Source organism: Penicillium brevicompactum (assembly GCF_028827555.1).
Source record: "Penicillium brevicompactum strain IBT 35665 chromosome Unknown utg000001l_segment0_segment0, whole genome shotgun sequence".
In the NCBI taxonomy this organism is placed as follows: Eukaryota; Fungi; Ascomycota; class Eurotiomycetes; order Eurotiales; family Aspergillaceae; genus Penicillium; species Penicillium brevicompactum.
Window position 1 is genome coordinate 7,135,312 of NW_026623203.1, and position 25,580 is coordinate 7,160,891.

At 51.8% G+C, this 25,580-nt stretch overlaps 9 protein-coding genes across 9 annotated transcripts; 5 read left to right on the forward strand and 4 right to left on the reverse strand.

The window, feature by feature from the left end:
* Positions 1-198: 198 nt before the first annotated feature.
* Positions 199-1,038, forward strand: N7506_002294 (cytochrome b5-like heme/steroid binding domain-containing protein; the record flags this gene model as incomplete). The annotated part of the gene is made up of 3 exons (XM_056951590.1): positions 199-317; positions 579-705; positions 874-1,038. 3 exons carry the CDS (start codon positions 199-201, stop codon positions 1,036-1,038), a joined length of 411 nt encoding a protein of 136 aa, XP_056817505.1.
* Positions 1,039-1,972: 934 nt separating this feature from the next.
* Positions 1,973-6,015, reverse strand: N7506_002295 (putative RNA binding effector protein Scp160; the record flags this gene model as incomplete). Its single annotated transcript, XM_056951591.1, is given in 6 exon segments — positions 1,973-2,937; positions 2,997-4,335; positions 4,377-4,988; positions 5,000-5,263; positions 5,322-5,569; positions 5,631-6,015. The coding sequence occupies 6 exon segments, from the start codon at positions 6,013-6,015 to the stop codon at positions 1,973-1,975; spliced, it is 3,813 nt and encodes a 1,270-aa protein (XP_056817506.1).
* Positions 6,016-7,681: 1,666 nt separating this feature from the next.
* Positions 7,682-9,322, forward strand: N7506_002296 (putative nucleoside transporter; the record flags this gene model as incomplete). Its single annotated transcript, XM_056951592.1, has 3 exons — positions 7,682-8,011; positions 8,073-8,754; positions 8,829-9,322. 3 exons carry the CDS (start codon positions 7,682-7,684, stop codon positions 9,320-9,322), a joined length of 1,506 nt encoding a protein of 501 aa, XP_056817507.1.
* A 356-nt stretch (positions 9,323-9,678) lies between these two features.
* On the reverse strand, positions 9,679-10,720 carry N7506_002297 (uncharacterized protein; the record flags this gene model as incomplete). The annotated part of the gene is made up of 2 exons (XM_056951593.1): positions 9,679-10,398; positions 10,454-10,720. The coding sequence occupies 2 exons, from the start codon at positions 10,718-10,720 to the stop codon at positions 9,679-9,681; spliced, it is 987 nt and encodes a 328-aa protein (XP_056817508.1).
* A 2,330-nt stretch (positions 10,721-13,050) lies between these two features.
* Positions 13,051-14,539, reverse strand: N7506_002298 (uncharacterized protein; the record flags this gene model as incomplete). Its single annotated transcript, XM_056951594.1, has 2 exons — positions 13,051-14,436; positions 14,492-14,539. 2 exons carry the CDS (start codon positions 14,537-14,539, stop codon positions 13,051-13,053), a joined length of 1,434 nt encoding a protein of 477 aa, XP_056817509.1.
* Positions 14,540-15,110: 571 nt separating this feature from the next.
* Positions 15,111-17,194, forward strand: N7506_002299 (acetyl-CoA synthetase-like protein; the record flags this gene model as incomplete). The annotated part of the gene is made up of 2 exons (XM_056951595.1): positions 15,111-16,430; positions 16,496-17,194. Coding segments are annotated over 2 exons (2,019 nt in total), but the record flags the coding sequence as incomplete, so codon positions are not given.
* A 156-nt stretch (positions 17,195-17,350) lies between these two features.
* Positions 17,351-18,691, forward strand: N7506_002300 (Nonribosomal peptide synthetases (NRPS); the record flags this gene model as incomplete). Its single annotated transcript, XM_056951596.1, has 1 exon — positions 17,351-18,691. The coding sequence occupies one exon, from the start codon at positions 17,351-17,353 to the stop codon at positions 18,689-18,691; it is 1,341 nt and encodes a 446-aa protein (XP_056817511.1).
* Positions 18,692-18,986: 295 nt separating this feature from the next.
* N7506_002301 (SMP-30/gluconolactonase/LRE family protein) lies at positions 18,987-20,060 on the reverse strand (the record flags this gene model as incomplete). The annotated part of the gene is made up of 2 exons (XM_056951597.1): positions 18,987-19,293; positions 19,342-20,060. The coding sequence occupies 2 exons, from the start codon at positions 20,058-20,060 to the stop codon at positions 18,987-18,989; spliced, it is 1,026 nt and encodes a 341-aa protein (XP_056817512.1).
* A 2,024-nt stretch (positions 20,061-22,084) lies between these two features.
* On the forward strand, positions 22,085-24,675 carry pakA (mitogen-activated protein kinase kinase kinase kinase STE20; the record flags this gene model as incomplete). Its single annotated transcript, XM_056951598.1, has 5 exons — positions 22,085-22,686; positions 22,728-23,973; positions 24,033-24,132; positions 24,182-24,516; positions 24,571-24,675. The coding sequence occupies 5 exons, from the start codon at positions 22,085-22,087 to the stop codon at positions 24,673-24,675; spliced, it is 2,388 nt and encodes a 795-aa protein (XP_056817513.1).
* Positions 24,676-25,580: the final 905 nt, after the last annotated feature.

Below are 25,580 nucleotides of genomic sequence, written 5' to 3' on the forward strand. Positions count from 1 at the left end.
CTTCTCTTCTCTTCTCTTCTTGACTTCTTCCCTTCTTCACCCTCGACTCTTCTCTTTTAGACCATTTTTACGTGAGTGCCGATCGGCCCCCCAACAATCTTCTCCCAGTTTTCCCCTATCGCCAACTCCACTCAACAATCTCTCTACCACCGTACCAGTACTGACACTCGCGACTCCTCAGTCCACCCCACCGTCGTCATGTCTGAAATCAAGGACCTCACCTTCCAGGAGATCGCCAAGCACAACACCAAGAAGGATCTCTACCTGATCGTCCACGACAAGGTCTACGATTGCACCAGCTTCGTTGATGAGCACCCGTACGTTGGCCCTATCTACATCTCGCTATCGCCTCATGGCGCTTGCAATGGACCCCAGAACACATAATGCCTTGCACTTCACTTCTCCTTCCCCCTCTTCCTATCGCTGAGCGACATTGAAGAGCCGGAAGAGGAAATTTCCAAATACCCGCCGATCCTCTCTACACTCTCCACTGTCGCGACGCCTATTCCACACTCCAAAGATCCTCAAAACCACTCCCCACCCATAAAACCACACTCACTAACCCAATTCTCCAACAGCGGTGGCGAAGAAGTCCTCCTCGATGTCGGTGGCCAAGACAGCACCGAAGCCTTCGAAGATGTAGGCCACAGCGACGAAGCGCGCGAAATCCTCGATGGCATGCTGGTCGGCAACGTCAAGCGCATGGTGAGTCCCCGACCCCCATTTGGGTCCCTCAAAACCCTCCCCAATCCAAATCCACCCCCAACCTTCCATTCCCCGCATCCCTCGGCCCAAGACCTCGCACGCGCAAAATCACATGTCCCACACGCACCCCAACTCTTTTCACCTTGTACTAACCATAGCCATTTCCAGCCCGGTGACCCCGAGCCCAAGCAAGCCCACACTGCTTCCGACTCTTCCTCCTCGTCCTCCACCGCTGGCTTCGGTGTCGGTCTCTACGCTGTTATCCTCATTGGCGGTGCTATCGCCTACGGTGCATACAACTACCTGCAGGCTCAACAGGCCCAGCAGCAGTAAATTGGAGTCGGGATTTTCGGGAGAAGATGGTGTTAATAGAAGTTTGATATGGGGAATATGTCAGACAAATACAGTCAATCTTAAACCCTGAGGGGAAACATGGCTGAAAGAGCAAAGAGCGTGTTTTGTTTTTCTAACCTTTTTTTTGGGGGACTTCTTGATATTTTAGATGTGGATTTACCTTGCGGTTTTTTCCCCATTCTTTAATTCGAACTTTTTTATAAGGGGCTGTATAGCTATTATAATAACGAATCTCTTGCTATTTACTTATTTCGACCTTCTATGTATCGTGTGCTATGCGCAGTGTTTACTATTCACGATTTGTGGAAATTGATAGTCGCAGTATAGACTAGTATTACCTCGAAACTTCAGCGCTTGGAAATCCGGAAGACTGTATTGCGGCCTGGTAGGGCAATTGACCCCGTCTCTTTGCTGGCGGAATGCTTTACTCCTTTAGGCCCGACGATCCCGCTCACTTTCCCCTCACTTTGAATCTCCAAGATGCGGAGAGCTTCGAATGCTTTCGATGACATTCTGCGGAGTATACGCATAGGCATATTTCACTGTAGATACAAGTTTACGATGAGGGGTTCTACTTGTGTAGTTATGCACACTTACAGGCTCCAGGGCTTTGTCATAGAATATCTAACCTTCGAATCCACCCCAGGTCTCATATCAAATCCAAACTTGGAGCCTCAGTGGGATTCAAGCAATTGTTAAAAAGGTCCATTCATTCCTCAATCTGAGAGGGGAAAAAGTAGCTACATGAAGAGAGACAAGAATTTCCTTTTTTTGAAAAAACCCCAATATTCATGAAAAAAAGTAGATATCAAAGAGACGGCCAAATGAAAAAGGAAACAAAATACAGATCCCGCTCGCTGAATCCGGTGGCAGAGATGTATGTATCGGGATTCGGGATTCTATGTGTAATTGCTTATCGCGAGCCGTTCAGACCGTTCTGCACAGCTTCCAAGATCATCTCCTTAGCCTCTTCGAGACCTGCGGAGCTACCGCGGATCTCGATCGCCTCACCAGGAGCCTGCTGCTTGGGAACGTTGATGTGGCAGCCGGTCTTCTTGCGGATGGTGTTGATCTGGCTACCGCCCTGGCCGACGACGAAACGGTAGGTCTTGGGGTCTGGCAGGATGAGGAAGCCGGTGGCGGACTGCTGCGAGGCAGCGGCGACGGCCTTCTCGACGACGGCGCGGGCCTTGGCGACGTTCTCGGGGGAGCCGGTCAGAACCCAGGGGTAAGGGGAAGAGGGGGAGGAGGGAGCGTTGTCGATGATAGTCCAGGAGTGGGCATCGGCAGCGGCAGTGGGATCATCGGTGATCAGAGGCATGGCGTTGTTGCCGTTGGCGCGAGTTTCCTCGGTGGGGTTGATGGCGGGGACGACCTGGCCGGCGTGATCAACGCTGACCTGGTGGTCGTTGCGAAGGCGGCGGAAGATGGAGCCGTTGTCTGCGACGGCGTGGTGCAGGTGGCTGGGGACCTCGATGGTCTCAGCGTGCTGCTCCTTCAGCAGGGACTTGACGTGCTCCTTGGCGCTCTCCACGGCAGTGGTGGGGCCCTTGAGCTTGACGTCGGTGCGGCCGGAACCAAGCTTGGGGATGTCCAGGGTCACGTTGAACTTGGACTCGATGCTGCGACGGGTGTCACCTCCGCGACCGATAAGCAGACGGTGGTGAGCGGTAGGGACGTCGATGATCTCGGTGACCTGGTCCTGGCGTTCCTTGACAAACTCCTCAATGGCAGCGATGATGCTGTCAACAATCTTGCCGTTGCCCTCCAAGCGAATGGTGGACTCGGCGCTGTCGGGCTTGGGGAAGCGGACCATTCGGGCGGCACTGCCGTCAGATGGGCCACCTGCCTCAGTCACGATCTTGCGAATGTTTGCACCTGTAGTGAATTAGCAAATGAACATGTAACGGAGTTTGTATTGATTGGGTGCGACTTACCACCTCCGCCAATGAGAGCCTTGTGCCACTTCTTCTCGACATCAATAGACTTGGTAACGGTAGCATCAAACTCGCTGGCACGCTGCTGCAGGATCTTCTTAGCCTCAGCAACCTGCTGCTTAGTACCCTTAACACGAATTTCAACACGGCCAGATGCATCAGCTGCGTCGTTGGCGTTGGGAACATCAATCTGAGCTCCAGTATCAGCACGAAGCTTGTCCATCTCCCGGCCGCGCTGGCCGATCAAGGAGGCAACCTGGTTCTGAGCAACAGAGATAGAGGCAGAGTGGCCGTTCTCGATGATCCATTGCAGCAAGCTGAGGATCTCGTCACGAGCGGAGTCAGCGCCCTTGCTAGGACCCTTGACAAGGACCTCATCGGCAGCCTGCTGGGGACGGTTGGGACGGGCACCACCGGCATCGCTGCCAGTCTCAGCGACATCTTCGGTGGCAGTGGCACGAGGGAACTGAACACGGACTGAGTAACGGTCCTGGAGCTTATTGACCTGGCTTCCGCGTTGACCGATCAGCTCACGGTGATATTGAGCAGGGACCTTAAGGATGTGGGTGGTCTCATCCTCGAGCTTGCGGCCCATGTTGATGATGCGCATGCGGGTAGCGTCAGCCTTGGTCTTGGGGCCCTTGACCTCGACCTTGCCGTTCTCAACCTTGATGTCGACATCAAACTCTTCGCGAAGCTTGTTGATGTTCTCGCCGCGCTTGCCGATCAAGAAGTTGGCATACTTCTGGGGGAAATCGAAGCTGGTGATGTATCCGCGCTCCTTATCATCCTGCTCCTGCTCAATAACGAAGTCCTCAAGCTTGGAAACCAGGTTAGCGACGATGGCTGAAGGACCACGGAGGGAGACCTGGCATTGGGAGCCCTTAGCTTCGCCAACGATGGCACGAACGGGGATGCTGTCCTCGCCCTTAGCCTCCTGCTCACGGTTGATAAACTTGCGAGCCTTCTCCTGGTACTTGGAGGGAATGGCAATCGACTCGGAAACGATGTCGTTCTGGTCTCCAAGGGCGGCCAGCAAGAACTGCTGGGCCTCCTCCAGACCCTTCTCAAAGGAAGCGATATCTGCGGGGGTGGGTCGCTGTCTGGGAACCTCGAAGCGGGCAGCGGTGGCAGAGGGGCCCTCGTAGACAAGGACAACCTCGGTGCTTTCAATGTCATCAGGAACCATCAGGTGAACGCCATAGTCGCCCTGGAGAGTGCTTGCGCTACGGTTGCGGAGGTATTGGTGGAAGTAGGGGTCGACGGGAACGTGGCGCAGTCGGGAAGGAGGAAGAGCCTGAATCAGGTTCATGATGTCGGAGCGAGCGCGGATGGTGTTCTTGCCATCGCGAGAGTAAACTTCCCAGGTAACGGGTCCACCAACGCTGGGGGAAGGGCAATGTGAGCATCGTAGGTTGACTCGAGTTCCTTGATCACCTGGCGGCGGCGCAGGTACTGGGACAGAGCGCTGGCGTGAGCGTGGGGACCGGCGGGGGCAGTGGGATGCTGGCGGGACAAGTCGATGCTGGCCATCTGCATGCTAGTAGCAAGATCCATAGCGTGTTCAATACCAGCCTCAATTTGGTCAAGGGGACCAGTGACGGTAAGGAACTCGCTGTCGTCAGAGGCAGGGGGCAGGACCACGGCACACCCGGTTTGCGCAATGAACTTGTGCAGAGCATCGGCCTCGTTGCCCAGAATGAACTGGTGCTGACCACGGTTGATCGCCAGCTGACGGAGAGTCAGCTGCTGGCGCAGTTGGGCGGCCAGACGCTCAATCTCAGCGCGAGCCTCCTGTGCAGCAGCGCGTTCTCCGGAGATGGAGATGTGCTTGTCAGGGCAAGCAACGAACTGGACCTGGCCAGGGTTGGCCTCCTGGGGAGGGGGCTGGCTTGACCACGTGTCGTAGCGGGGAACGCTGATCTGTGCCTTGGTGCGCTCCTCGATGGCCCGGAGGTTGGCATCGTGTGCACCCGCAATGAAGGGGAAGAACTCGGGGGAACAGTCTTCAGCTTGAAGCTCATGCTAGAACCACGCTCCTTGACAATCGCCTCGATCTCGCGGCGGGCCATCTCCGCTGCCACGGCATCACCCTCAATCAAAATATCAATGGTGTCGTCATCGTCATCGTCGGCGGGGGCGTTGGCTTCGGCACGGGGAACCTGCACACGGGCACCAGTGCGGCTCTGGATGTCCTGGATCACGGTACCTTGGCGACCAATGATGTGGGCACGGGCGGATGTGGGGATGGGAACACGGACAGATTGCTGTTTGAGATGAAAGGTCAGATAAGAAAAGGTCAGAAATGGATTGAGATGAATATACCTTAGATCCGACTTGTTGGGCGACCTCCCGGAGAGCCTGGCGCACGCCATCAACGGAACCCTTTCCTTCGAAAATGATCGAGCCACCGGGGCCACCGCGCATGTCAATCGTCGCCTTGGAGCGGCGGGTGATGTCGCGCAAGATATCACGCAGAGGCTTCTTCAGTTGACCGCGGGGCTGCAGCTGAGAGGGGGCGAGGCGAAGCTGCTCAATGTGCTTTCCGGGGAGAGCCATCACACGAGGAATCTCTGTAGCCGCAGCGTTAGAAGTCTATAATCCAATTTCGCAACGCCGCAATCTTGCACATACCCATTGACTTGGCCGGCTGTCCATTTGAGACGGCTGCGGCTGCGGAGGGCTTCTTCACACCCCATGTAGCGGCAGCGGGGGCAGCAGGCTTGGGACCGCTTCCCAGGGCTGGGAACAATTCCTCGGACTGTACATCGAAGGCGGGTTTCTTTTTGGGCGCAGACTTGGGAGCTGAGACAGATTCGGCCGCTGTTGGTTGCTCGAGGGTGTCGGCGTCGACGAGAATAGGCTGCACTGGCTGAGAAGGGGGTGGTGGGGGGTGCTTGAGATCCTCTTCGTCCACGGTTTCCTCCACCGTGGCCTTGTGGGCCTCGTCGCGGGCGTGCTGCTGTTCCAACATAGCGGCGAGGGAGCCGCCGTTGGTGGTTGGGGTTTGAGCTGCCATTGTGAATTGGTAGAGATGGGAGAGTTTGGAGTTGGAGATGGATTGGTAAATGGGCTATGCACACGAGCCTGCAGTCACCACTAGTCTAGGTCAGTATGCAATGGAGAAAGAGTGGTCACCGAGGAGACGCCGAGACATTGGGGGAAAACTCACCTGTCAGGAGAAGGAAATGAAAACCAAGAGACCTCGGCGAGTGAGGAAGAAGGATATATTATAGGATTTTAAAGTGATCTCAGGAGAAAATCAAAAGCCCAAGAAAATGCAATCGCAATTATCTTTGGCAATGCGCCAAGAAAAACGAAAGAAAAGAACAGGAGCTCTGAGAGAGAGCCACCTGAAAAGAAAGAGCAAAAGGGGGGTGGAGAGAGAGGGAGAGAGTGTGTGAGAGGAGGTGAAAGGAAGTGAAGTTCGAGAACCCCGGACGGTACGGAGTACACAAAGTCACCGAAAAGGCCAGCTCGAGGTTTCCGGGGAAGTTTTCTCCGAGGCCGAGCCTACAATTCGCCGTATATCAATGGTGAATCCTTGGATATTTCACTTTACCCTTCTCAACCTTCAATTCACCAATTAATTCTTTACTTTTGAAGACGTTGTGGAATGCTGGAAAGTCAATAGTGCAGATCCGGGAAGCTCAATCGCGTGGTCATCCCCGTACTTCAATTCAGTTACGGAGTAGTCATTACAGACTACAGAGTGAATTGAATGGGATCACGCCTGCTCCAAATGATGTAAATATGTGTCGCCCAAACCATGATGGGGCTCATGGCCAAGTGGCGGTGGCCAGATGGGGGTTGATGCACACCATATGCACGACTCTATGGCCACCTGGGCACCTCCCGAGGTCTGACATGCCGATCCCAACCTATCAAGAGATTCTATTTAAATAGCAGTTTGGGCGTCTAGAGGCTCAAGTGGACTGCCCTGATTGAAATGGTCAGCAACGACCCTGCCCATATATGTTCGTTCGGACAGAAAAGTCTTTTTACAGCATCCTCGTTGAAACGTCGCAAATTGCATGAATCCAATAAGATACCTAGGTAGCACTTGTTTCCTTTTTCTCTCTCTGCGTGCTCCGTGCTCCGTGCTGACTGCGAGAATCGAAGAACGTGTCGTGGCGTTGACGCTGGCGTTGGCGTTCCATGCAGCCATTGGATTGCAATTAGACAAGTCAACTGGATTTTACAATCTCCAATCTGAGCACCCCCTGGGGCCGGTCATGTCCCAGTCCTGATCCTACTTGTATTCGATAGGGAACAGCCAATCGGTAAATGGCTCGATGACCGACAGAAACGCCGAAAGAAAAAAAAAAAAACCAAAAAAGGAGGCTCCACCGGGAGAATTTTCCCAAATGTTCTTCCCGCAAAGCTTAAGAGATGCTTGGCATAAGTATATCTCTGCACATAGAAACTTTCCATTATCGAGTGTATTCTAGGTGAAAATGCCTGGATTTAAAGATCAGAAACATCGCAATGTAACCCTCCAAATGATAACAATAAACAGCCCAATGCAGAAAAGCAGAAAAGAACGATAAGAGTCCCACATCGCAGAGATAAGGGCGAAGTCCGACGGCACGCTAATTCATTGCGGGGATTATAGTCGAGAATTTTGCAGTGAAGCCTTCTTCCCTCTCCTCTCCCTCCCCAGGGCCAGGGCGTCACATATTACCATGGAAGACATTGAGAAGAAGGTGCAGCCAGAGCAGATCGTCTCAGCGGTAGAGCTGGAACCTGTCAAACCGAAAGGTGTGCTCGCAAAGATCCGCTACTATGAAGAGATGCTGGATCGCAAGCTCGGCATCGAGGCCCATAGTCTGGAACGAGTGCACCCTGAAGATCGCCATCCACCGAGCGACGTGGTCATGGCCTTCATGTGGGCCTCTGCCACAATGAACATCAGCTGTTTCAGTACTGGGTTCTTGGGAAAGCAATTCGGGCTATCGTTGGGACAAACGATTCCCATCGTGATGTTTTCGACTTTGTTAGGTGCAATGGTGACGGTATGATACGCCTTCTGGTGACTCCTCTGTCTTCCATGAAGTATAAGCTGACCGCGATTAGGGTTGGTGTGCGACGATGGGACCCGGCACGGGTCTGCGTCAGGTTGCCATTGCTCGATTCTCTTTTGGCTATTACCCTTCATCGATCATCGCATTGCTGAACGTCATTGAGCAACTTGGCTGGGCCTCAGTCAATTGCATCACAGGCGGACTGGCTCTCAGCGCCGTATCAGACGGACATGTCTCTATCGCCGTAGGTGTGGTTATCATCGCCTGCGTGAGTCTGCTATTCAGTTTCGTCGGCTTGCGCGGTGTCCTGCTGTATGAGAAGTATGCTTGGATGCTGTTCTTCGTCATTTTCATGATTATCTACGGCGAGGCCGCCCACCGCGCCAACATCTCCGCGCCTCCTACGGTCTCGGGTCTGGAGCGCTCAGGAAATGTGCTTAGCTTGATCAGTGTCGTGTATGGATCGAGCGCTTCGTGGAGTTCCATCGTCTCGGACTTCTACGTGCACTATCCTGTCAACACCCCTAAGATCAAGGTCTTCTTGTATACCACGCTTGGTATCACGATCCCGACGTGTATCGGTATGCTACTGGGTGCCTGCATCAGCTCTGCGCTGGACACAAACCCCGAATGGCAAGCCGCATACGATAACGGAATCGGTGAAATCCTAAAGGAAATCATCTACCCAACCGGATTTGCCAAATTCCTGCTGGTACTATTAGTCCTGTCTGGCAGTAAGTACCTCTCCTCTCCCCTTTTATCCAACCACTGTAATCCCAAGCTCGCGACACTAACCACAAAACCAAAGTCGGCGTCAACGTAATTGCTATCTACTCCGGCGCACTCTCCGCCCAACTATTCGCACCACCCTGCGCCAAGGTTCCCAGAGTAATCTGGTCATTCCTAGTATTTGCAGGCGTTCTCGCTCTCGGCATTGCAGGCCGGAACAAACTTCTCGACGTATTAGAGAATTTCCTCTCGCTGCTTGGCTACTGGAACACCTCCTTCTTTGCGATTTTGTTTATTGAACATTACTACTTCCGAAAAGGAAGCCTGGCCAACTACGATCTAGACGCTTGGAACGATTCCTCCCGCATGCCAGTCGGGTATGCGGGTCTGGCAGCATTCTTGTGCGGCGCTGCAGGGTGGATTGTGGGTATGGTGGAGACATACTATGTCGGAGCACTTGCGAATATGATTGGGAAGGACGGCGGTGACATTGCTAACGAGCTGGCATTGGTGTTCAGTTCCGTTTCGTACCTGCCCATCCGGAAGCTTGAGCTGCGGTATGTGGGACGGTAGATTTTGGCATGTTGTACAGTATCTATATCGGAATGGGCGGAAGACGGAAGTTTAGATATGTGCAACGATAGAGATCTGCTCTTGCAACGATGTACTAATTCGAGGTGGATAATGGAATAATGTGAATAAATGTGCATTAACCTCGGTATTGGAGGTTTCGATTAATTAATTAAGAAAAAAATGTTCTTCCACCAGACATGAAAAGCGACATGATGACAGAGATCAGCACGGCATGGGTATCGAAGAAACGAGTGCAATACTCTGGAAACAAAAGTGTATTGACCCAACCATTGACAGGAGAAGAGAAAATGAAGAAATGCTATGTACCCCTCGGGGCCTGCCTCGAGATATGTGCATTAGTTGGCCTGGACGAAGGGCCATCCGTCCTTAAAGCCGAGAACGTTCCACGAGAACTTGTAGTTTGCGTTGCCGTTGGCGGTCTCGGTCTGCTCCTTGGTAGCGAGAGGGTAGTAGTGGTAGTACATCACAACACCAAGGTCCTTGTCCACGTAGACACCGGGGCCACCAGGACCGAAGACCTGACCGTGGCTGGAGAGGAGCATGGTACCGCCAGTCTGCTTGCAGTCCTTGCCATCGGCATCAACGAAATCACCGAGGCCAGTGGAAGAGCGGCAGACGCGGATGTGGTACTCGGCACCAGCGGGAGGGTAGTTCTTGGTGTAACCGCCGGCAATACCAGCAGAGTAGAGAAGGTAGTAGAAGTCACCGTGCTTGAACTGGTAGGCACCCTCCTCACGGTGGTTCAGGGTAGAGTTCCAGGAGACCTGGTAGGGAATGGCGCTACCGACCTTGAGGGGAGTCTCCATGACGACCTGTTGGATATCACCCCAGAAGGAGCCGAAGACGAGGACGTTCTTGCCGCCGATCTGGATGTAGGCAGGGTCGATGCGGTTGTAGGCGTCATTGGCGGGAATTCCAATTGCACCATGATCGGTCCAGCTGCCTGGGTCCAGAGTCTTGGAGGTTGCAACTCCAATCTGAGAGTTCTTGGTGCCGAGCTCAGAGAGCACGTAGTACATATAGTACTGGTCATTCTGATAGTGAACATCGGGAGCCTGTGATATTCATTAGTAAGTGAAATGGCAATTAGGGCTAATTTCATTGGCTTACCCAGAGGTTCTTGCTATCAGTGTTGGGCAGCTTCAGACTGGTTCCCTCGGGGAGGGCGCCTCCAACATCTGTCCATGGGCCCTTCACAGAGGGAGCACTGTGAGTGGTGATGCCAGTGCCCGTACCGAAACGGAAGTACTTTCCATCAGATACACGCTGAATCACGGCAGGATCCTTAGTTCCGCAAGCACCAGTGCAAGGCCCACGGTTGGGGTATGCGCTGGCGAGGGCAGTGAAGAGAAGCGGAACTACTGATAGGCCAAGCATGATAGCGGTATGCACAGGAGAAGGGGAGGAGGAGGAAAGAGGTTGGAAGAGAGGATTAGCTGTGCTGGTTAGAATAAGGAAAAAAAAGACAGGGCTGGGAATCTACTCCAATTTATGTCAAAATCGGGAGTATACTTTCCATCGCAGCTTCATCCCCACGCAGGAAGACGGGCCCCCGAGTATGACCATTTCGCATGGCAAGGAACAGCTGATCCAATCATCGGCTCTCGACCCCTGTCCATCGTCTCTGGGCAATGTAAGGCGCATGTCAGTATTGAGTCGGGCCTAGCTCCTGCCGAAAGGGATAGAGCTCATTAAACGATGCAACGACAGGCTGTGTTGCTGCTTTGCTTGGATCTCCTGTGGATCGGTGGATCCTAAGCTGGACGGGGATTTAAATCGAGGGAAAAGAAAACACACTGCATAAACAAAGGGTTACCTAGGCATTTGGTGTGATGTCTCGCACCGATTGTGCAAGGCGCAGCTCAAACTTTAGGTACACTACATTGGATCTTTTGCATATCCCCCACATTAGTTCCACCGATGACTGCCTCACACGATCGAGAATTAGTCCTCTCGGAGACGCTAGGAACTGGAGCGAGAGATGTGTTGGTCAATGCATGTGTGTGTTGGTCCCACATTCTCATCAGCAAGGGGGAGATAACCCTTTGCACACTAGTGAATTCTAAGACATTGGAAGGTCTGTAGGCAGCCTGTTTTCATTTGACACAGCTTTTCCTTTTTACAAATCAGTCGCTTGGAGTGAGAAAAAAGAAAGGAAAACATAAACACCGATCTCATACATCATATTCGTGGCTTGATTCTTGTTTGTGGCCCGAGCAAATGATCTGCGTCCATGTGGACCGAGTACGGGGATGATCTGCCCAATTAAAGTCCGGTCTACTTGCTGAGATCCCAATGATTGAATTGTATTAAATCATCTTCTCTTGGCCCAGTTTATGGGGTGAAAACTAAAGAGACTAAGGAAACTAAACCAGCCAAAGTGTCACGCGAGGTCGTCACCGTCTCCAAAAAGATGTGCAGATCTCGGAAGAAGTCTGAAAAGATACTCAACAGACTCAGTTCGCCATTCTCCAAGATAATCACATCAGAAGGTGGGTAGACGGCGACATCGTTAGGCGAGTTAGTCTGCCTTGGCTTCTCCAGAAAATCATTAAATACCCGACGGCCGACGCAGAGCATAAGCCTATGTCATCGGCACTTTTATCGTCAAATCATCGCATCTGTTGATATAGAGCCTCTCCCGACCCCCGCTTTCAACCCAAGGCCATTTTGGAGTTACATTAGTCGGACTAGTGCTGCTATTAGGTCATTTTGTACATCATTTGCATCTTGTACATCTTGTCATCTTCCTGGTTAACCTTGCCGAGATTCTTGGATCGGGTCTAAATGCACACTTATTGGATCGCTGTGCTGTACCCCGCCACACCGCCAGATCGAGGCCAGACGGGGGTCCAAATGGGGTCTCAAATACGAGTCTTTGGGGCCAGATGGGGGTGGCTCAACAATAAGCACTACCTACTATCTACAACTTGTACCTAAATCCTATACCTCCCTTTTGCTTTGGCCTCTCTCTGTCGGGCGCATATATTACTTGCTCCACCCGTAAATATAGCATCTGCATGGAAGCGAGCCGCGAGCATCACGACATTCTATACTTCGTATACGGAGTATACTTGTACTATATGCCTCGGTCAAAGCCCTATCTCTCGGGTCCAGCCCCCCGGTCGATGACCTCAGGTGGGCTGTGCTTTTGAGTAAGACACCTCAACAAAAGATCCAGTTCTGCATCTCATCCAACCAAAGCCCGTCATTTCTTTTACACATAGTTTTTCGGGCACTGCAACCAATGTACTTCCAAGTTTCCAAGGTTGATTTCCCCTGTTTCTCCTCGCCTTTTCTTTCCGCCCGCCCGTTGTAGTTCAGCCTTGGACGTCTTACTATGTTTCGCTCACCGGATTATCAAGCATGTCTACTTATGAATCTAAAATTAACATCGAAACCGCTGCCCGAGCATTCAAAACAAACCCTGGAAGCTGAGGTCTCGACCACGGGAGCCCTGGAGGTCTTGGGTGCTGACAAAGTTTCAGCTGCCTCCAGGGCTCCATGTGAAATCGAGTAGCGTCTTAAGGGACCTCGGGAAAAATATAACAACACCGAGATTCAAATTCCAAGGTTTTGGGATCAAGTTGACTATAGACTTTGGCCTAGTGGACCCAAGGAAGTCGAGATGCCAATCCCAATCGTGGAAGACCGCAATAGTTCATATTAAATAGTGGTGACAAGAATAAGTAATGTCCAAGAGTCTGTTACGAACTCGAACTCGTTGGCTGCTTCTCATTTTCCTTGCTCTTCTCACGCAATCTTGGTCCAAATTTCCACAGCGTTCCCAGAGCAAGGAGACCCAACCCAAGACTTACCCCAGCCAGCACGCTATTCGTACGACCAAATCCGATAGAATGAAGAATATCCGAACCAAACAGCGGAAAGAGGCCGCCAAACAAGTACTGCAACAAAGATACTGCAGCAACGGCAGACGCTGCAGTCGACGCTCCATAGAACTCGATAACGTAGATTCGTACATTGATATAGGCAGTCATGAAGCCGGCATTGTAGATCGGACCACCAATATCGGGCATAATCCAATGCACTTTCTCTTCGGCCGACCATCCATACCAAAGAAGTCCGCATGGTGCAATGAGTGTGCCCGCCAGCATAGTCGGGAGGCGATAGTCCGGTGATCCAACGCCGTTGTTGCGGGCAGAAAGCATGGCGTAGACGCGGTCGTTCACCCGTGTACACACCTGTGCACCAAGTATAGCACCGAGTCCCAGAGCAATGTAGTTGAGCGAGCCCATCTCCACACTCCAGTGGTATACCTCTGACCAGACGAGTGGGAAGGTCGAGCTCATAATGTATGAAACTCCATTGAGAAAGCCCAGGTGGAGAGCAAGGACTTGAATCAGAGGTTTCGTTGCGAGTAAACGCACGCTGCGACCGGCACGTCTGAGATTCTCGCGGAACTGGGAGCCTTCAATTGCTGGCTTTGCGAACCATGTGCCATGGAGCTTGCGGGCTCGGATGACTGGCGCATAGGTTTCATTCAGGAAGAACAATGCCACGATCTGGATGATTGCATCCCAAGCGGATACGGCCACGAAAATCCATCGCCATGAGGTGTTCTGCGACACAAATCCACCTATGATCGGTCCCATGATGGGACTCACAACTGGCATAAGGCTGTAGATTGCGACAGCGGACCCCATGTTCTTTGGCCTATAGCAATCTGCCAGGACACCGGACCCTACGCTGAGGGTAGTGGAGCTGCCTAGGCCAGCTAGGAAGCGCAGAGCCAGAAGTGCGCCTCCGGAATGAACGAATGCACAGGCCAGGTTGAAGACTAAGAACCAGAGCCCGCTCAGCTGGGCAACCCATACCCGGCCGTAGACCTCGGACATGGGTGCCAGCACGAGCGGCCCGAAAGCATAGCCCAAGGCATATATAGATAGAGTGAATTGAAGCACTGGCCTAGAAGAAATGGCTAGATCTTTTCCGATGACCGGAAGCGCTGGTGCTGTGATTGTCGATGCCAAGGGAGACACACTGGCCAAAAAGGAAAATATCACGACCGACAAGATTGTTCTTGACTTGGACCAATTCTGTGGATCGTCATAGTCAATGGCCTCTGTACCGGCCTTGAAGATTGCATTAGCATCAAAATGCAATTGACCATTGGGAGTTTCGACTCACTTCGACTCCCGCATCGCCCGGTAAGGAAGTTTCATCTTGCTTCGTCATAGCGACGAGGACAAGAACAGTATTGTCTTCTAAGAAGAATAATGGATTGTCAACTTTTGAAAAGTTTGACTGGCCATCAGCGAGATCGCCTCATGTCCACCGATCTCATGAATCAGGGATGATATAATGTGTGAGCATTACAGGGTTAAGAGTCCTATCAGTATGGAAGAATCAACACAAAAAGATCCGAGGCCTATAAAAAAAATATAATAAGCGGCTCAAACCAAGGCTCCGATCGAGATCGTTCGCTCAAGACGACGATCTTCTGCGAACTCGATGCTTACCAGTGTCCACAGGATCCACATATCCGCAAAAACGACGTCGCAAAGGGGCATATTTGGAAAAAGTGAGGATGGAAGGCGCCCGAGCTTGGAAGAGTTGTTAAAGAAAATTTCGATGATGTTGTTTACTTCGCATACCTCGAACGCGAACCCGATTTACGCCCTTGACGAAATCACCAAACCCGCAGTCAATCAACATGGGCTCTATAGCACCCGCAGAAGTGTGGGATAAGACCCAAACAGCACCCACACAGAATCTTGGCGCTCTTCTCTCTCAGTCTGCAATTTAGAATGCGAACCGCACTGCATTGGTGTCTTTGCATCAACATGCGGGCGGCAAGGAGGGAGAAACATCCCCAACAAGCTGGACATATGCACAGCTCCACGAGGAAAGTCTTCGGCTAGCCCACCGCCTATCAGCACAGGGTGTCGCACCTGGACATCGCATTGCGACTATTCTCTTCAATCAGATCGAGTGGGCGCTCGTATTCTGGGCTGCCGCGCATCTTGGTTGTCAATTTATTGGAATTGATTACCGCGCGGTGAACCACAAAGACCACGCCTGGGACCTCTTGAAGGGTGTTCCATGCGATGTGATCATAGCATCAAACAATAAACTGGCTCTTGCTGTTGACAATGCTCTTGGTCAAGATAAAAACACAATCAAACACCGATTTGTTGTCGAAGAGCCCCAGACTCCCGGGTGGAGAGCTTTGGCAAAGCACTCTCAGGATGCCACAGGAGATCTCACAAAGGATATTGTGTCTCCCAGCCGCCCGGACGACACAGCAGTCATCTTCTTCACTAGTGGAACAACGGGCAGCTCCAAAGCTTGCCCGCACAGCGCAGTCACGCTGTACTCAGTTGCTCGTGGTCTCAGCAAAGCCCATTCCATCGACCATGAGAGCAGTATATGCCAGCATTTGCCTGGCTTCCATATTTTCAGCGTCGTGTATAGCTTGACTGCATGGCTACACGGTGCCAGTCTCGTGTTCCCGAACCCAACATTTGACGCCGATTGTACCATTCGAGCCATACAACAGAGCCGCAATGTCATTCTTCCTTGCGTACCGCTTATGATCCAGGCGATTGCCAGATCGCCAATTCGACCGCACAAGTTCGAAACTTTACAAACGGTTACTATTGGCGGCTCCACTGTGTACCCGGAAGTTGTAGAGCTCTGCGCTTCTTTGGGGGCGAAGAGAATAGCAGCAGGGTATGGTATGAGTGAGAGTTTGGTGGTCGCAACCAACAATCAGAGTGCCGAAGATGCGATCAAAGGAGGGGACGAGGTGTGCTTGGGAACTGCGGTATCAGGAGGGTGTATTCGCATCTGCCCACCCGGGAGTTGTGCGCTGCTCTCCCGCGGCGAGATTGGTGAGGTACATCTTGGTGGTCTGACTGTGTTTAGTGGGTATCTGGGAATGGAGCACGAATCATGCTATCGCGAGGGTGGTGTGAATTTCATTGTGTCAGGAGACCAGGGCTATATGGATAACCAGGGCCAATTATATGTGCTGGGAAGGTACAAAGACCTCATCATCCGAGGAGGTGAGAACATCTCGCCTTCCCAGATTGAGCGGGTTTTGTCCCACGAAAAAGGAATCACAGTAAGTTTGAAATGCTCTTCTCATCACCTTGCCTGCATGTTTGCTGACTGACTTCGTTCGAATAGGCTCAGGTTGTGGGCGTGCCCGATACTGTGGCTGGCGAAGCCATAGTGGCAATCATCCGACGTGATTCAGGTATCGAACTGGACTGTGATGAGCTGCGAAATGTTGTATCCAAAAGCTTAGGGCCTCAGCTTGCACCGTCCATGATTTATGACTTGGTGGATGATCTCGGCTCCGAGGTGTTTCCAATGACACCGTCAGGAAAGGCCCAGAAAGCCACGCTCCGCCAGTGGACCCTGGAGCATATCGAGAGAGTCAAATCCTCTCAGCCAAATGATATGGGGAGTACGATTGAATCTCAATTGGCCGAGATCTGGTCCTCTCTCTCTGGCCGCTCGGTGGCTACAATCACCCCTGATACATCAATCCACACATTCACCGATAGCATGACGCTCATCCAGTTTTGCTCGGCTGTCTTTGAGCGATACAAGAAGACTATTACCGTCAAAGATCTCGGCGAGTCCAAGACAGTCAGATCACAAGCAAAGCTGTTGGAAGAACGCCAGGAAATGAACATTGAATCTGATAGAGTTTCAAACGCCGCAGCGGGCCCAACACCATGGCGAGAGCTGCCCGAAAATCGTCCGCAAATGCTGAGGATTGAGCAAGCGGCAGTTGGGCGTTTTAACTCCATGGGATTCAATTGGGGTGATGTGGAGGACGTCTTCCCAAAGAACGGCATCATCGGCCCAATGGCTTGAGGTGCTCGCCCTAACTCGTGGAACCATCGACACTCCATAATAATCAGGAACTGCGACGAAGCTCGCATTACTTCGGCCTTGTCCACTTGGGCTGAAAAACACCCCCTCATGCGGTCGATCACGGTCATGGACGAACAGAATGACTTCTATATCATTATGCCAGCACATCCCTCTTGGTTGCGTCATCAAATCTTCCATGGCGGCAGTATCGGCAAAGCAGACGATACGCTGGATTATCGATTCAATGAACCAGATTGGGATCATGTGGCGCCACCAGGTCCATTCTTCAAAGTCACAATCCTTCCTATCAGTGACACTCCAGATGTTGGACTGATTTTCCACTGGCACCATGTCATCTTCGATGGAGTTATCATCAGACAATGGTATCGCGAGCTGGGTCAGATTGTCAAGTCGCAACAACCTTCGACTGTGTTCCATCCATTCCAGCGGTACTCGGTTGCGCTCAATCGCCGGATGAAAAATGTCGCGGCGCAGAAAGCAATCGATCACCATGTCAACGCTCTTCGCGGCATTGGCGCATCCCGTGATTGCCTTTGGCCCCCTCAGCGGGTTCCTCTCTGGCTCAAGGGCGATGACGCGGGGTGGAAGTATCCTGACGGTCGCCCAGGAGAGCCCGGACTACGTGTCCCGCTAGATGGGGACCACGCCATCGGCACAATGGGTCTCGAATACTCAATTGTCGTGCCGCAAATCCTCAAGCTGAGAGAGCGCTTTGAGATCCCTCCTCCTATTGTCGCCAAGGGCGCCTGCGTGTTGTTGAACTTGCATCTCACAGGTGGCGAAGAAGCAGTCCTAGTCACAAATGAGTCCGGTCGCGCGTGGCCATTCATCGACTCTAGTGAACAAAATAGTGACGAGAGCGAGGACAACGGAGATGGTGTGAATCCGTTATCTATCGATGGCCCAACGGTTACTCTCGCAGTGAGTCGCACGCGAGTTCAGGGCGATGAAACGGTCGTCGAATTCCTTGCTCGCCTACTTCAAGAGCAACACGTCATCGAACAGCACTCGCATGCACCCATCGCCAAGATTCTCGATCGGTTGGAATCACCACCCGGCGGATCCTCACCGGCAAGCAAGGCAGACGGCGAGGTCGTCCGTAATACTTTGAATCGCCAGGTCTTTGACTGGCTACCCGATATCCGACCAAATCAATCCACTTCTGCGAAAGCAGAGCAGGAGAAAAGCGTCAGCAATCCGGCGTCTGTTGAGATGCTCGAAGTCCTCAGTCGCACGGACCTCGGATTCGTTTGGTACCCGTCGCTCACGGAGTCGAACACAACGCTGAAGTTGAACACAACCTGGGATGACGCGCAAATGCACGCCAGTGAGGTTTCCCAGGCAATGAAGGGATTCTTGTCTGCCACTGCATGGCTATCGAGACCGGAGAATTGGGAACAACCGGCGAGGGAATGCAAGTTTGAAATGGAGGATGAGATTATCGATGTCGGACCAGAGAAGTGTTACCGTCGGTAAATTTCCATTTGGCTAAACCGACATCGCCAATGAATCACAGAGACATGAAGTAAATGATATGCTGTTCATTTAATGCAGCAGGCAGAGAGAGACGAAAGGACATGGGAAGGCTTGGCGGATGCGGGCATACAACATGGCAGGCACTCGCGCTCTGCGGTATCATGTTCCTGTGTGATATTCTCAAGCAATATTATTCTAGAGATTATGTACTATTACATTCTATTTAAATAACATGCAGGACTCCAATCCGACATTCATCACCTCTAAGCCTGGAAGGTGTATGAAACACCATATTTCAGGATCTCACAAGTGTTCCTTGAACCCGACGGTTCAACTGGGCCGAGTAGAGCTTGTTCTCATTGAGGATGAACATGCGACCATTCAATCCAAACGAGAAATTGGAAGCACCGTCCTTGACAAGGATCTTTCCGAGAAGAACGCCGCCAGGCGACCAGACGTTAATGCCGTCACCACAGCCGGCATACACATTGCCTTCGGTGTCAACCTTGATGCCATCAGGGATACCCTCACCGGGCATGGCAAAGAAGCGACGGTTTGACAAGAAGGGCTGACCGTGCGAAACGGTCACATCAAAGGCATAGCTAAGCAGAGTCAGTATCTAAGATGACTATAAAGCGTGACCTACTTACATAGCAGCGGGCAAGGAGTTATCCTTAGTGCCATCACCAACGGTCTCCGCCGTATCGGTGATGTAGACTACCTTCTGATCAGGCGAGAAAGCAATCCCATTTGGACGCCCGAAGCCATCAGCAACGACGCGCACATCCTTGGTAGCAGGGTCAAAGCGATAGACCTGGTTAGGCAGCTTTGGCTTAGGGCGAATGCCCTGGTGCCAGCCGTACTCAGGGTCGGTGAACCAGATCGCGCCATCTTGAGCAACAGCAACGTCGTTAAGAGAATTGAACTGGCGACCGTAGAAAGTACTCAGCAGGAGGGTTGAGTTGTATGGCGATGTAGTGGACATCTGGAAGAGGCCACCTGTATCATTCATACCACCCTGGGCAGTCCAGACAATCCCATTGTCGCGATTGATGCCGCCGTTTGGCATTGGGATGGTAGTGTTCACGATCTCCGCTGTGAGGGGGTGCTTGCTCAGATTGACCTTTGAGACTTTGATGGTGGTCTCGTTGGTGACGGGATCGGTAAACATGTTGCTAGACATGAAGAGCTCATCTGACGTCGGGATATACACGCTTGCTTCGTGCGCGAATGGATAGTCATTGTTTTCCACAAGCAGGTCTAGTTTCGGGGTTTGACCGATGATATCCAAGAAGCTGGTGTTATACACAGCGAAAGCAGACGGAATAGAGGCATTAGCGCGTGCCCAAACCGAGTGTAGGGAAGCCATATCGGAAATTTTTGAAGATCTGTGTTTTTCAGGGGGAATTCAAGCTTAAAAGAAGGTTCTTTCAATGATGTCAAAGATATCCACTCTTCGACGGAACGCGGAGAGAAGAATAGTAAAACATCTCTAGTACAAGTTAGGGTAAGATCCTCCACGATAAATTCGCCGAAGATGTACCACACCATGTGCAGAGCAATCCTTCATTCTTCTTCAGATGAAGATCATGGTTCTGATCTTGAATCTGATCTCGGTGGATCTTTATGTCCCGAACAATCTCCGACCTTCGGCCGCTGACCCCTTTAATTTGAGAATTTCCGGAATCGAAGCGGGCTGTACGCTATTCTGCCTCAAGATGGCGAGTCTTGAGAAACTCCGAGAAACCCTGGGAAATGCCAGACCAGCATCGCCGTCAGCAGAGCGGGATGGAATTTTTTCGCGTGTCAAATTCTGGTCGACCGTTTAGCCGAGCCGGAATGCGCCACAGGTCCATGTAAAATGTGGAGCATCTTTACCCCATGAGTTGTTCAACGATCTTTCGGCGAGGTGCCAAAGAGACCTCGATAAGGAGCTCTCGACTCGATGCGTTGGGCTTAGGGCATATCGAGTAGCAACCCATCACCAACAGAAGCCGTACACCCTGTCACTTGGGGGTGAAATGAAGCAAGTGGGCGTTTGGCATCGGACACCGGCCGAAGAGGCGTTAGATCAGAGAGGCAACAATCAGTGTTCAGATTACGCGCAGGCGTTCAAGGGAAGTGGCATGGCCCGCGGAACCAGCTGGGCTGTCTCTTGTGACCCAAAGAGAAGGCATCCCGTCTCATTCGTCCTTCACGCTGTTGGTTATATGTGAACCCTATACGTGGGGTGTAAACGCAAAAGTCATATTAGGTGCAGTTATAGAGCGCATCCGAGTCAATCGAATCAATCGAATCAATCGAATCAATCACGCCCACACTGACCAGGGTGAAGTACCAACGGACAACCGAACGTGTAGGATAGGGACTTAATAAGGACCTAATGGCGAGTCAAGGCAGACTTTCCAAATATGAGAACAGTACGGAGTACGGAATACTATCAGCATGGCGAGAAAGAACTCAACAGGGTTCCCAAAGCAGCTGACCAGTGTGGCGTTATGAAGGGGGGTTTTAAAAAACTCCTCCAGGCGGCTGAAAGGCATGTCGGTTCCAATGGCTGCAACAGATACAGAGACGAGGGATCTGTGCGACAGAAGTCGAAGTGGTAATGTGCTGAGTAGTGTTGGCTTGCGTCTGTCACACTTGTCCCTGTCCGATTAACCTTTTTGAGACGTGTTCGGCTACCTGCCAGGGGCAAGGCAGAGGTGCAGGTACTTTTTACGTTTGCTCGGGATATATGATCGAAGCGGTCGAATGTGAGAGATGAGTTGGGAAAGGTTGAAAGTGTCTCAGAGAATGTCTAAGTGATGAGTCCTTGTAGATCGGAGGGTTTTTTTTTCTTCCTACATACTTCTGTTTGAAAAATAAAATAAAAAGAACCCGGTACTCCGTAGGTGAGACTAGATCTATTCTTATCCTCGAGGCTATACTCGTTTTATAGAGGGTTATTTTAGTGCAGTACTCCATCATACTCCATAGTGTAATACCCTCCCTCCATTGAATACCTAACACAACGCTCTAAATATTCTGTACTAAATACTCAGTAAAATTCAAACACTCAATACTGAACAGAATTTAAACACTCTATTAAAAACAAATAGTCCATATGTCAATACTGAAATAGTGATCTTCAGTCCTAAATTTGACAACCCGTCACCCCCCCAGCCACCCGACTCCTTTTCTCAAAAGTCTCCACGTGCTAGAACCTCATCTCATCTATCTCTTCTGCATCGTCTACGTCTGTCTCCCCCATTCCCATCAACCTTCGGGGACCCGGTTATTCTCCGCGGCAGGTCGCTCATCTGGTTGGTTCGAACAAAAAATCCTGCATCTGACCCCTCCTCGGCCCAATTTCAATCTGTCTCGTGTAGAGACAGGCGAAATTTGCCCATCATGAATCAGGACAATTTCCCATTGAAATTCCGCCGAGCCTCCAGCAAACTTCACAAGGAAGCCCCTAGCTTCAGCTCGCGCATTCTTCGGAGTCATCAAAGCGCTACCTCGTTGAAACGCACCCCCTCCGCCCCAGTCTACCCGCGCTCCTCTCCCAGCGGCAGCCGCGAGCACAACCGGTCGCGATCCAACGCACAATTCCCGGGATCCTCATCTTCCTCACTGGAACAGAACAGTGGTGGCCCTTCTCCATCAAACGACGAATCAAGTGGCTTTTTCTCCGGTTTCACCTCTCGTTCCCGCACCCGCAGCTCCAACCGTTTCTCCTACACTGAGCAGAGCTCGGATGAATTAAATGCCCCTTACGAAACGCGGGGCATGCTCAGTGCGTTGGACGAGAATACCGCCGAGTCAGACCCTCATTCCCAGCAAAAGCCCCCACTCCGCTCGCATCATACCAGCCCCGACAATCGCGGCCGCCACTCCCTCAGGCAATCTGCCAGCTTCACCACGCTAGCCAATCGAATGGATCCTTTCGCACATCGCGAGACCGAGCGGCCAAATGGCCAGAAGCGGTATTCCGACGATGGCAATAACCCCCGGTGGCTCGAACGAGACAGAGCAAGAAGGCAAGCTTCTCCAGATTCGTCGACAGTATGCTTGGAACGCCCGGTCGCAACATGAAGATTTCTGCGCCAGAGAACCCAGTCCACGTCACCCACGTCGGCTACGATAATCAGACCGGTCAGTTCACTGGTCTTCCCAAAGAATGGCAGCGCCTGCTCCAGGAGAATGGTATCTCGAAGAAGGAACAGGAGGAACACCCGCAAACTATGATGGATATTATGCGCTTCTACGAAAAGAACACCCGCGGCGATAGCGACGATGAAGTTTGGCATAAATTTGACAATGCGCAAGCGACGAGTCCAAGCGGAAGACAATCGCCTCCAGGAAGCCCGCGATTCCCACAAAATCACGAGAGTAGCTTTGAGAATCCGCGGTCGCCGCCACCAATCCCTCGTGGCCCTCCAGCTGGTACCCCATCTATGTCTCCTTCGTCCGCCGGTATGATGCCTCATCGCGCTCCCCCGAAGCCCCCGACCGGGATAACGCCCTCTCGTCCTCCGCCTCAACCTCCTGTTTCGAACCAATACGCAACACCGCAACCGCAACGGGCGCAAGACAACTATGGTCCTACGTTTGGCACCCCAACAATCCCGGAAACTGAAGCAGTACCCTCTCCCCATCGCTCTCCCTCTGTCTCTCGAAATGACCCTCCCGCTTCCGCCGCCCCGAACGTCATCGCGTCTCCCACTCAATATCAGCGCCAGCAAGAGCAAGTCATGGCCGCAGCCCAACAGGCCTTGGACCGGAACCGTACCCAGCGCCAGCAGGCACAGCAACCTCCGGCTATATCCACCTCAACTAATGCGCCTGCCCCAGATCTCTCCTCCGCTGTGTCACCCACTGTGCGCGCGCCGCCTGCTGCGCGGCCACGCCAGCGCCAGCGCCAGAGCAATGCCATGGACATTCGATCCCGTCTATTGTCTATCTGTCACCCTGGAGATCCTACGCAAATCTATTATAATCTCAATAAGATCGGCCAAGGTGCTTCGGGTGGTGTATTCACCGCATATGAGCACCCCCACAACAACTGTGTGGCCATCAAGCAAATGAACTTGGACTTGCAGCCCAAGAAGGACCTCATCATCAACGAGATTTTGGTCATGAAGGATAGCAAACACAAGAACATTGTGAACTTTTTGGAGAGCTTCCTCCATGGGCTGGATCTATGGGTGGTAATGGAATATATGGAAGGTGGCAGTCTCACGGACGTCGTCACATTCAACATTATGAGCGAGGGACAGATCGCAGCTGTCTGCCGAGAGGTGAGTAGCGAACCATCAAAACCCTACAATCTTTCTAGCGATACTAACCGATTGAACAGACTCTGAATGGTCTGCAGCATCTGCACTCCAAGGGTGTCATTCATCGTGATATCAAGTCTGACAACATCCTCCTCGCATTGGATGGCAATATCAAGCTGAGTAAGTTTTGCCATCCTGTTGTTTTGGCTTGCATACTAACAATTTCCAGCCGATTTTGGTTTCTGTGCTCAAATTAACGACTCACAAAACAAGCGCAACACTATGGTTGGAACTCCGTATTGGATGGCCCCCGAGGTTGTCACCCGCAAGGAGTATGGCCGCAAGGTCGACATCTGGAGTTTGGGTATCATGGCCATCGAGATGATCGAGGGCGAGCCCCCATACCTCACAGAATCGCCCTTGCGAGCACTCTACCTCATCGCCACCAACGGAACCCCTACTATCAAAGATGAACATAACCTATCCCCCATCTTCCGTGAATTCCTTCACTTTGCCCTGAAGGTTGATCCCGAGAAGCGTGCATCCGCTCATGATCTGCTGAAGGTACGTTCCCACCAACCTCAAGTCTGTATACTTGATCGCTAATCCCTATCCCAGCACCCATTCATGTCCCTCTGCGCACCGCTCTCGCATCTTGCCCCCTTGGTCAAGGCTGCCCGCCACAGCCGCGCCCAAGAAAAAGCCCAGAAAGGAGGCGCTTGAATGACTATTTGTTCCTATGTTTCGGTTTTCTTCTGTCATACCCTGATATCTCTTGACGCCTCGCTCAGATACCCCGTCACTCCCAATGTTTCTTCTAGATCCCGACCTGCAGTGTTGTTTGTCGTTGGAATTTCTTTTTCTATGTACTCATTTTATTCCCATATCTATTTCCCCACATCGAGTTTCGATGAAAATGACGCCACTTCTTGGGCACCAATTCTGTGGAGTTTCTGCTTTCCCCCGCCTGTTGGATCTCGATCTTAGTGTTGTGGTGTTTTGTAGTTCTACCTCTCTACCTCTGTCATTTATGTCGTTTGGTGGCCCATCGAAGGTATTCAGATTTCACCAGTACTTACTGTCTTCATTAAACCAAGATCTCCTATTTCTTGAATATCAGACAGCGTGAGCTATTCTTGGTATTACGGGGCATGTATATAGTGGAGGCAGCTTCAGCCACAATGTACGGAGTAGGATTCGCAAATGAGAGAATACGTGAAATGTATCAGCCTAGCATATTATGGAGCTTTAATGCTGCCCAAACACTCCGTACACAGAGAGACAGGCAGAAATCAACAGCCCAAGGCAGCCAAGATTATATTCTGACTAAGGACCCTGGAAGAAGTTAGGAGCTCCAAGGCTGCTAGGCCACCATCGTCATAGTGCTGACTCAGGTGACGAGTTGGGGCATACACACGAACACGCGAACTCTCCAGGGCTGATCACAACCTCAAAGCATACTCAAAATCCGACTTCATCTTCAGTCGCCTTACTCCGTACTTTACTTGCCAAGGCGCTGTGTACACTCACCCTCACCGCCCGCATTCAATCCAGCCGCACCGTCGACTCCCCGCATTCACTGGCTAGAGCCACACAACAGTTCGAACGTCGTGCGTGAGACTTAGAAT